Source organism: Saccostrea cucullata, unplaced genomic scaffold, assembly GCF_032062105.1.
Source record: "Saccostrea cucullata isolate Sc308-1 unplaced genomic scaffold, CSIRO_AGI_Scuc_v1 ctg258, whole genome shotgun sequence".
Classification (NCBI taxonomy): Eukaryota; Metazoa; Mollusca; class Bivalvia; order Ostreida; family Ostreidae; genus Saccostrea; species Saccostrea cuccullata.
The window spans coordinates 248097-259904 of NW_026931770.1; the positions used below are offsets into that span (position 1 = coordinate 248097).

General features: G+C 34.7%; 1 protein-coding gene across 1 annotated transcript; it reads right to left on the reverse strand.

Moving 5' to 3' along the window:
• Positions 1-30: 30 nt before the first annotated feature.
• Positions 31-11024, reverse strand: LOC134233488 (high affinity cAMP-specific 3',5'-cyclic phosphodiesterase 7A-like). The gene is made up of 12 exons (XM_062715460.1): positions 11012-11024; positions 10152-10294; positions 9375-9438; positions 8963-9058; positions 8524-8624; positions 5948-6079; positions 5637-5728; positions 5184-5265; positions 3883-3948; positions 1972-2068; positions 1546-1626; positions 31-1083 (listed from the first exon to the last, which is right to left on the reverse strand). Exons 3-12 carry the CDS (start codon positions 9430-9432, stop codon positions 167-169), a joined length of 1722 nt encoding a protein of 573 aa, XP_062571444.1. The 5' UTR covers positions 9433-9438; positions 10152-10294; positions 11012-11024; the 3' UTR covers positions 31-166.
• Positions 11025-11808: the final 784 nt, after the last annotated feature.

An 11808-nucleotide genomic window follows, 5' to 3' on the forward strand; every position in this document is an offset into this window, starting at 1 on the left:
TTGAAATAACAATCCACACAAAATCATATATTTAAAACTATGACAACAATTTATTTAATGTAGATATAAATATATATAAATTTCATAGTACTTGTTAAAATGTAAATAATTACCCCTTTAAAATTTTCTTACAAATACAGTTTATACTAATGAAAGACTAGTGGGTTTAGGGTAAGACAGAGGAATTTCCAGCTAAGTTGAGACTCCCTATACAATCTGGGTCATTAATGCAGTTAACTTTTCCTATACAGTCCGAGTCGTTAATATGTTTGTTTTGCTGATCACAGTTTTGAGCACACTTATTGCTTGGCCATGGGAATGTGTTTGAGTCTGTAGGGTGACTAGGGTCATGAGGTGGGTCGGGGCAGGTCCGAGGGACACTCAGAAATCGCACAATGCTGCTGTGAGAGTTTGAGTACACTGAGTCTGCTAGATGAGATTTTGAGTACAATGGGTCCGTGACAACGGAGAGCCCACTGGCCAGTAAACTCGTCTCGTAACTGGTTGTGAGATTAGAGATTTTAGGTCGAGACATCAACTCCTCCATAGATATGCTTTTATTTGACATATTGTGACGTTGGGCAAGTGCTGATAACTTGCCAGATAATTTCTCAAGAGAGGACGTTTGCACAAGCATGGCTGTGGGTAAACTCCTCCTCCTTAGAAATTGAGATATGGGAACACTTTCTCTACGAATAGTCACACAGGTTATCTCCCTTTTGACATAAGCAGGAGGCATGCTGTGCCTTCGCTGCTCAGGATCCCAGCCATTTTCTAAGATTTCATGGACGGGAGACAGACTCCTACAACTCCCGCGCCGACTGTCCAGGGAGTTACTGTCTTCGTCCGTGATGTGGATGTAGTTGAGAGGAAGTCTCCCTTCCTCCACAGTGTCTGTTTTTTCTTCGTTTAACACCTCCTCGTCCGACTCCGCAGGTTTACTGACCTCCTCCTCTTCTTTGATCACTTCCCGCCAATTTTTCAGATTCTGAGCGACATTGTCTAGCATCACATCACTAAGTTTAGAGGGAAGAAACTGTCTCCAGGCATAAAACAAAGGGTTCACTACGTACTCCATAAATCCTGGAACAAAGAGAGAAAAAGGTCAAAATCCTTCAACAAGGAGACATTTTTTTTTCTTAGATAATTATTGAACCGTTTTTTATTTAAATACGAAATAGAAGCATACCATTTTTTTGCCATAGATTTATTTACACTTTCTCTTACGAAAACCCTTTATTATTTATATTTTACATGATAATTCAATATTAGGCAAGATCAAGTTGTTTACATCATCTAATTTGTACAATAAAACTTGTTTAGTAAGAACAAAGATACTGCGAATTCATGGATATTGCTAAGTTATCTTGGATTCCAAGCTTTATAGATTTGGTGCATTCCTTACACAGATACAGCAAATTCTGGATATACATGTAGCAAATAAATTTCATAGGTCCCAGTGACTTTGTTATAACTGAGTTTTACTGTTACAGTATTGTCAATCTAATAATAATAAAAGATTAGATCGGTGAATAATCATCTTACCAGCTTGTATCCTGGCTGTTGTCATGGTTACTCGGTTACACATAGGAGTTACAGGAAGTTCTAGTTCTCTTTCATAGTCACCTGTTAGATCAGAACAAACACACTTAAAATCCACGTCAGATACAAACAACATTGCTTAAACTACTATGTGAGATCAGAAAAGAACAAACACATTAAATAAAGTTTCATATATAGAATTTCTGTTCTTCTGAACAAAATTTATGGAATACAGATTGTTTGTTTCTGTGTTTATCATGGTAAGTTGATTACATCTCCTTCAATAATTTTTTACTCATATTAAGACGCCATCACTTGCTGGTAGAGAGCTGTAAATTTTAGACCAAGTCATTGACCAGTGAGGGATCTTTATTGTACTTTTGTACCTCTGCTCAGTTTAAAATCAGGCTCTATATTATAGATAATCACCCTGTCTAAAGAATTCATCACACACACGACCACTCCACTGTTTACTTAGGCTCCACTCTCGGCATGGATTACTTATATCAGCACACTTTAATGCTATCTGGAACAAATCAATGTTACTTATATCAGCACACTTTAATGCTATCTGGAACAGACAAAGGATTACTTATATCAGCACACTTTAAGGCTATCTGGAACAAATCAATGTTACTTATATCAGCACACTTTAATGCTATCTGGAACAAATCAATGTTACTTATATCTGCACACTTTAATGCTATCTGGAACAGACAAATGGATTATTTATATCAGCACAATTTAATCCTATCTGGAACAGACAAAGGATTACTTATAACAGCACACTTTAATGATATCTGGAACAAATCAATGTTACTTATAACAGCACACTTTAATGCTATCTGGAACAGACAAAGGATTACTTATATCAGCACACTTTAATGCTATCTGGAACAGACAAAGGATTACTTATATCAGCACACTTTAATGCTATCTGGAACAAATCAATATTACTTATAACAGCACACTTTAATGCTATCTGGAACAGACAAAGGATTACTTATATCAGCAGACTTTAATGCTATCTGGAACAGACAAAGGATTACTTATAACAGCACACTTTAATGCTATCTGGAACAGACAAAGGATTACTTATATCAGCACACTTCAATGCTATCTGGAACAGACAAAGGATTACTTATATCAGCAGACTTTAATGCTATCTGGAATAGACAAAGGATTACTTATATCAGCACACTTTAATGCTATCTGGAACAGACAAAGGATTACTTATATCAGCACACTTTAATGCTATCTGGAACAGACAAAGGATTACTTATATCAGCACACTTTAATGCTATCTGGAACAGACAAAGGATTACTTATAACAGCACACTTTAATGCTATCTGGAATAGATCATATCAGCACACTTTAATGCTATCTGGAACAGACAAAGGATTACTTATATCAGCACACTTCAATGCTATCTGGAACAGACAAAGGATTACTTATATCAGCAGACTTTAATGCTATCTGGAATAGACAAAGGATTACTTATATCAGCAGACTTTAATGCTATCTGGAACAGACAAAGGATTACTTATATCAGCACACTTTAATGCTATCTGGAAGAGACAAAGGATTACTTATATCAGCACACTTTAATGCTATCTGGAAGAGACAAAGGATTACTTATATCAGCACACTTTAATGCTATCTGGAACAGACAAAGGATTACTTATATCAGCAGACTTTAATGCTATCTGGAACAGACAAAGGATTACTTATATCAGCAGACTTTAATGCTATCTGGAACAGACAAAGGATTACTTATATCAGCAGACTTTAATGCTATCTGGAAGAGACAAAGGATTACTTATATCAGCACACTTTAATGCTATCTGGAATAGATTATATCAGCACATTTTAATGCTATCTGGAATAGACAAAGGATTACTTATATCAGCACACTTTAATGCTATCTGGAACAGACAAAGGATTACTTATAACAACACACTCTAATGCTATCTGGAACAGACAAAGAATTACTTATAACAGCACACTTTAATGCTACTGTAGATCACTATATTTTTTTCGTGACACTTTATTTTCCAGAAAAAGCGATTTGGTATTTATTAGCAAGACAAAATTTTTGCAATCTATGCTTTTTGTTGTATATAATCCTTATCAATACAAGCATACGTGAGGATAAAATTTTTAGGAGCAAACAGACAAGCATAATTACCCTGTATGTGAAAATAAAGTTCTAGTGAATAAAAAGTAATTTACAGTATCTGAAACAGATTATATCAGCACATATTAATGCTATTTGGAACAGATTGTATCAGCATGAAACACTGAATGTCATCTATTTATCTTTGTAATATGATACTTACTTGTAATAAAAAGATTCGATCCGGCAAATCATTTTTATAATCTAAGTTATCTTCATCCAGGTATTTCTGAAATTCAGAAGAATTTTTGTGTACAATGTACAAGTCTATCTGAAAATGGATTTCTACCACTTTCTGATTTGAAAAGTTCTTTGAATTATTTTTCATGTTAAATATATTCAAAATGTCATTTATGATAAATCAGTATACAAGAGGCCCACGGGCATTATAGGTCACCTGAGTATCATGTAACAACTTTCCAGCAATTGAATTTGGTTCGTGTTTTAAACCAGAGGCCATGAAATTCTGAAAATTTGGAAAGAGGCACCATTGCTTATCATAATTATAAACTAAGCATGCTTACTCTATTTACTCTATTTACTTAATACCCAGAGGTAGATCAGAATAACAAAGAGAAAATGCACTTCCACTTTATAACCAGTTGTGCACCCAAAAAGGAACCACTAACCCTGGGGCCATATATTTCAAAATCTTGGAAATTTTATCATAAATCCTAACACCAGAACCCCTGACCCTGGGGCCATAAAATTCACAATTTTTGAAAGAGGCACTCTTGCTTATCATAACTATGTACTTAGTTAGTTTATTTAATACCCAGGAGCAAAGAAGAAGATTTTCAAAGATTTAATGCATTTTCACTATATAATCAATAGAGCCCCACCCCAACACCAGAACCCCTGACCCTGGGGCCATGAAATTCACAATTTTGGAAGATGCACTCTTGCTCATCATAACTTTGTACTTAATTAGTTTATTTAATACCCAGGAGCAGAGAAGAAGATTTTCAAAGATTTAATGCGTTTTCACTATATAATCAATAAAGCCCCACCCTAGCACTAGAAACCCTGACCCCGGGGTCATGAATTTCACAATTTTGGTAGAGGACTCAATGTTCATTACATTCACACCAACATTTGCCTGCTTAATGTCCAGGAGTAAAGAAGATTTTTAAAGATTTCATTAATTTTAGTGGTTTTGGCCCCACCCCTCAGGCCCCAGGGGGGCAGGGATCATAAAATTCACAATTTTTGCTCCCCATCACCCATAGATGCTGTATACCAAATTTGGTTGAAATTGGTTCAGTGGTTTCAGAGAAGAAGTTGAAAATGTTCAAATGTTAACACACGACGGACGAAACCGGATAGCAATAGGTCACCTGAGTGACTCAGGTGACCTAAAAATGTAGACGCACTCAAGAAAGAGCATACTAACTCTCCATGTTGTCAAATAATATTTACACTGAAGTCACTAAGAAATTCATATATTCTCTAGCAATAACTTACCTTAAACCGGCTAAGAAATTCCTGTTGTCGAGTAATATCTGTGGCTAATATCAAAGATCGAAGTTGCCAAATTATCTGGTTCCTAAAACATGTAAATATTTAAATGGTTTCTTCATCTGGCCAATTTGCTTGCTTGTTTGAATTTTAAAACAGATGCTAACAAATAAATAATGCTAGGCACTGTAGAAATACTTTTTCTGAGTAGGATTAAATAAGGCAACAAATGCAGTCACATTTACCATGGGAATTTCTCCCAGTTCATTTTTAAGTGCATCTAAGTCACACAATCACAATCAAGAAAATCCTCATAATTTTCTACCCACAGATTGAACAGAAATTGTATTTCTCCATGGAATTTTATGATCCCAAGGAATATAAAAAGTTTCTTTACAGTATTAAAAGTAAAGCTTCTTGTTACTTGTGTTACAAAGTACTCTTATAGATAAACAGTACCATGAGTCCTGGTCAAGATGGCTGAACACACCGGACTCGTAAAACACCCCCACAGCACAGCGCCAATGATGGTTCTCCAGGACGGAGGTATTCTATAATTATCAACATCAATTTACACTTGTGAACGTTACATAATTTAACATTAAACACGCACAACAGCAGCTCTGTATGATTTATTTCAATGGTAATATTAAGCAGAACTGATGTTCTGAATTATTTTAGCATATCTTCAAATAATTAAATTCTCTTGTTATTTTACCAATATTCCTTTCAAGATTTCATAAATTACAAAAGTTCCAATTAGATGTTACCTGATACAGATCTGCTAGGTGATTGGCTGTAGCAATCAGAAATGCTTGGTTGACCCCTGGGTGGTCAAGGTCATGAGTCATGGCTGCCAGCAGAGAGGTCATTATTTCAAAACTGGGAATCCAGCCTCTCAACTATAAAACAAATGGAAAATTTTGTTTACCGGAAAGAGAAATAAAAGGAACCTATTCATACAGTTAAAGCTTCATATCACTTCATAAGATATACCATTTTTTGTTAAAGAATAATATAGTAATTGATCATTTGCATATTTTTTTCATAAGGATTATAGCTTTGTTTATCATTACAAACTTTGAACTGAATCTCTGACACTTAAGAAAATAAATGCATATAATAAAAACTTTTGCAGTTAACAACTTGATTACATCAGCAATAATATGTAGGAATAAGTTGCTGACTACACATAAAGTAGAGAATACTCTGATACTGTCCCTGTATGAATGGTAACCCAGTGACACGTCACAGGTCTGATATAATTCTGATATAACACAATATAACCCTGTAGATGATCCTTCCTGGGTTACGGGGGTCATACGACCTCAAGTGCTGTAAGGCACATGTACTTTGCTATCTGGCCATGAACTTATTATCTTGTGAAATAACTGCTGTCTTTAACACTGGGACAATGTAAAACTGATCTCCTTAAGGTATTAACTGTTAAATAGCCCTCCTTAGTACCCTCACTATTCAACCCTCAACATGGCTTTATTTTCCTTTATTCGTTTTGGTGTTTGAGCATGATAAGGAAATAACTAGTAATGAAATCATTGCTTTTAGCAATAATGTAAATATGTTCTCATTTACGGACACCTTATTTTTTTCTGTTATAATAGGAAGTAGCATGTAATGAAAAATCATGCTTCAAGCAGGTAACCAGAAGTCTCTGTCGAGTCTGTAGCTCTACTGGTTTGAACTTATAACAAAAGATGAGAAAAGAAGCCATTGCCATCAGACCAAAACTGTAGAAGCGTTTTAAAGGAATTTCACAGAAAATTCTATTTTTAGTAACCATGGCAACACCGTTCATCAAAATCAAAATCTGATGCACTGTTCTATGTATCTTAGTGTAGTCTACTTGTGTGCCAAGTAATATTGAAATCAGACCAAAACTGTAGAAAGAGCAAAAGAGCAGCATTTTAAAGGAATTACGCAGAAAATTCTATTTTTAGTAACCATGGCAACACCGTTCATCAAAATCAAAATCTGATGTTATATTGGAATCAAACGAAAACTGTAGAAAGAGCAGTGTTTTAAAGGAATTTGACAGAAAATTCTATTTTTAGTATCCATGGCAACACCGTTCATCAAAATCCGATGCAGCGTTCAATGTATCTTAGTGTAGTCTACTTGTGTGTCAGGTAATATTGAAATCAGACCAAAACTGTAGAAGGAGTAGCGTTTTAAAGGAATTACACAGAAAATTCTATTTTTAGTAACCATGGCAACACCGTTCATCAAAATCAAAATCCAATGCACTGTTCAATGTACATGTATCTTAAGGTAGTCTACTTGTGTGCCAAGTTATATTGAAATCAGACCAAAACTGTAGAAGGAGTAGCGTTTTAAAGGAATTACACAGAAAATTCTATTTTTAGCAACCATGGCAACACCGTTCATCAAAATCAAAATCCAATGCACTGTTCAATGTATCTTAAGGTAGTCTACTTGTGTGCCAAGTTATATTGAAATCAGACCAAAACTGTAGAAGGAGTAGCGTTTTAAAGGAATTTGACAGAAAATTCTACTTTTAGTAACCATGGCAATACCGTTCATCAAAATCAAAATCCGATGCACTATATTATGTATCTTAGTGTAGTCTACTTGTGTGCCAAGTTATATTGGAATCAGACCAAAACTGTAGAAGGAGTAGCGTTTTAAAGGAATTTGACAGAAAATTCTATTTTTAATAACCATGGCAACACCGTTCATCAAAATCAAAATCCGATGCACTGTTCAATGTATCTTAAGGTAGTCTACTTGTGTGCGAAGTTATATTGAAATCAGATCAAAACTGTAGGAGGAATTGCGTTTTAAAGGAATTTCACAGAAAATTCTATTTTTAGTAACCATGGCAACACCTTTCATCAAAATAAAATCCAATGCACTATTTTATGTATCTTAGTGTAGTCTACTTGTGAGCCAAGTTATATTAAAATCAGACCAAGACAGACAGACAGACGGACGGACAGCTAGACGGACGGACGACAGACAGCTTACTATCGCATAAGCTCTTCTGGTCTCTGACCAGTAGAGCTAAAAACAAATATTCTCAATTTAGGACACCTACAAAAACAGATATTGTTTACACTACTGACAACAGACTTGTATCAGAAAAATTCTTGTAGCAATAAGACATTTTTGTATTTAGGGTGTGTATGAAATTCATACCATTTTTTAAAGAAAAATTACTTACAACAATATAATGCAAATAATCATTACTGTGCACAGAAATTAAAAAGTCCAGCCCATTGTTAAATCAAACACTTAATCTCCTGACAAAGGTAAGGACACCACTTTCTTGGTCTCTACTCTGAGTGGCGTCCTGCTGTAAACTGACCTGCACTTCCTGTAAATAGCAGTGCATCGCCTGGGTAACGTCCGCCGCGTGCACCGCATTGTGGTAGGGATTGCTTCCATGGTAACCATTCTCAATCAGAGCTGGAGAGAAAACAAGAGATTTCTGAGGATGAATGAGAAATAGGCAGAATCCCCGAGAACACAGTTCATAATACAAATAGTCTCTAGTTTAGTCCTATAAACAGTACTGTATACAGGGAAATTTTCGCCCTTGTTTTATTTTTGCCCCTTTCACCCTTGTCACAAGTGGGCAGATATAAAAAGGGTCGAATTCAAAGAACACAGGATAAATTTTTAAACAGAACTGTGACTGGGCAAACTTAAACCTCAGCAAAATTGTTAGCAAGTGTAAAAGGGCGAAAATAACATGGGGGCGAAAATAACCCTGTATATATGAAAATGTACCAGTTGTTACTTACTGAATGTTTGCATGAGTTTGATGAAGTCCAATTTGAATGTGGAGATAAGGTTATACTTCTTAAATAAATGGATGGCGACATGAGTTAGAGACCTCCCTGTAATCAGAAAAATACACCGTATTTAAGGTTCATCTACCCTCTCAAAAGAGAGATAACTCTCTCATTTTGTATAATTGACTATTATTTGTTTTTAAAACTGGTTATGTAATAATCTAAAAATATATTTTAGTTAAATTTTGCTTAAGTATGTTGAAATTGTATGCATTTTATTATGAATTAAGATTTCTTTTGAAAAAATAAGCATGAAGGCAAAGACTTTTATATGAATGATCAGAAGGATGTTGAACCTTAATTATCACAGGAAGTTAATACATGTACTGCTGATTGAACACAATCTTAAAGCTTAACTTACCCCCTGTTAATACATCTAAATTGAAAATATCAAAATTCCATACATTAAGTTGGCTCATCAATTCCTAAAAAAGACAAAACACTAAATCACATCATCAAAGCAACTTACACATAAATTGTATAAAACATTAAACAAATAAAATGCATGCCTATGTAAAGGGTGAAAAAATAAAAAACATTTTTTAATTCATTTTAAATCAACCTTTTCCATATATAATTTTTTATAAACTTGCTGTGATTATCACACTGAAGATAACTAACCTGAGCCTGCTGGGAATACTGTTGTGATTATCACTCTGGTAACTTACCTGAGCCTGCTGGGAATACTGTTGTGATTATCACTATGGTAACTTACCTGAGCCTGCTGGGAATACTGTTGTGATTATCACTATGGTAACTTACCTGAGCCTGCTGGGAATACTGTTGTGATTATCACTATGGTAACTTACCTGAGCCTGCTGGGAATACTGTTGTGATTATCACTATGGTAACTTACCTGAGCCTGCTGGGAATACTGTTGTGATTATCACTATGGTAACTTACCTGAGCCTGCTGGGAATACTGTTGTGATTATCACTATGGTAACTTACCTGAGCCTGCTGGGAATACTGTTGTGATTATCACTATGGTAACTTACCTGAGCCTGCTGGGAATACTTTTGTGATTATCACTCTGGTAACTTACCTGAGCCTGCTGGGAATACTGTTGTGATTATCACCATGATAACTTACCTGAGCCTGCTGGGAATACTGTTGTGATTATCACTATGGTAACTTACCTGAGCCTGCTGGGAATACTGTTGGTCCAATAGAGACTGAAGTTGACGAGACACATTTTCCGTTACGCTACGTTTCCGTCGGTGTTTGTTAAAACTTTGAAAACGGGATGATAATCGTGAATTTTTGTCAGTAGACAGCAATCCTGGAAATAAAAAAAAGATAAATAGATATTTGTCCTTTATATTTAAAAACTGTGATGTATAATAAATGCTCATGACGTTATGGGAAGCAGGCCATGTCTAAAACATACAATTTTCATATTTTGGCCAGACTTAAACACCTCACATTTCTTTGAATCACTTTCAAGATTGAAACATTCCTTAAATCATAAACATATACATCGTGCATTACAACTAATCCTCATAACAGAGCTAACACATATTGTAAGGTCAAAAATAGAGATTCATTAAAGTAATTAAAAATCTAATTAAAACAAATAAACAAAAAATTCCCCCACTTCAACTAAAACTAAGTGATAGTAATGTTATACACAATAGAGTTGTGTGTATTATCAAACAAGTTTTAAGGTCATCCCAGAGAGTGTTACTGTGTTCAGTATGATTTACATTAGTATGACTGACATAGCTGTTTATATATATAAAGGAGAAACTGAGATAGATTCTACGTAAATAAAGTCAATCCTCGATATCTCAAACTCCATGGGACTGAGAAGAAACCTTGAGATATCCAAGGTTTCAGATATTGAGGGTAAAATACTTAAAAAGGGCTTGGGACTTCCAAATCACTTCAACATATCCATGATATTTGAGATTTCAGATACTGAAAACTTGTTTTACATTAAACTTGTTTTACATCATCTGAGATGCATGCTTAATTAATTAGGTAAATAATGACCTACTTTCTAAGAGTTTGAGGTCAATTGAAAGATCTTTATCTGAACTATAGCCATCAAGAACTCTTAATTAACACAAGTGAGATCTAAATATGTTCTTGCTTTACAATAAACTCATTAATTTCTCTCTAATTTGAAATGCAAATGACCAGTGCTTGATAATTATGCCCATGGGACAAACTGAATTCCTCTCAAAACATTAACATTTGTTACAGATTGAAGAGATTTGCCTTCTCCCTTTCTGATGTCACCCTCAAACGGACATCACCTAAAATTAAATCAGTATTTCTGAAATTGATTGTAAGGCATGGCAAAAACAAAGAAATAGAAAAACACTGAATATTCTCATGAATATTCATAATTCCAGAAAATGAATATCCATGACACTTCCAAGAAATATCACTGACACTAATAAAAATATCTGGTACTATCAATCACTGAAATATGGGTTATCATGATTATATGTCAGATATATAAAAATTCTGCATGCATTAAAAATCTCTGACAAAACACTAGAGGGACATTATCACTAGATAACTAGGAATCAATGGACTTACCCAGCATTCTGACATAAATAGCATTGTTATCGTCCTGCCCAAAGGATATTCCGCCTCGTCTCTGAAACCATAAAAAAATAAAATATTATCTAATCATAACGTAGTAAGAGAACAAGCACGATCAAATCCGCAAATGTACCAGTACAAGAGTTAGAGACAAACAAATGAATATATGAAACAGTGTCCAATGTACCACTTCGTCATTTTATAAACACATTATAAGCATGATGCATGTGAACAATTTAC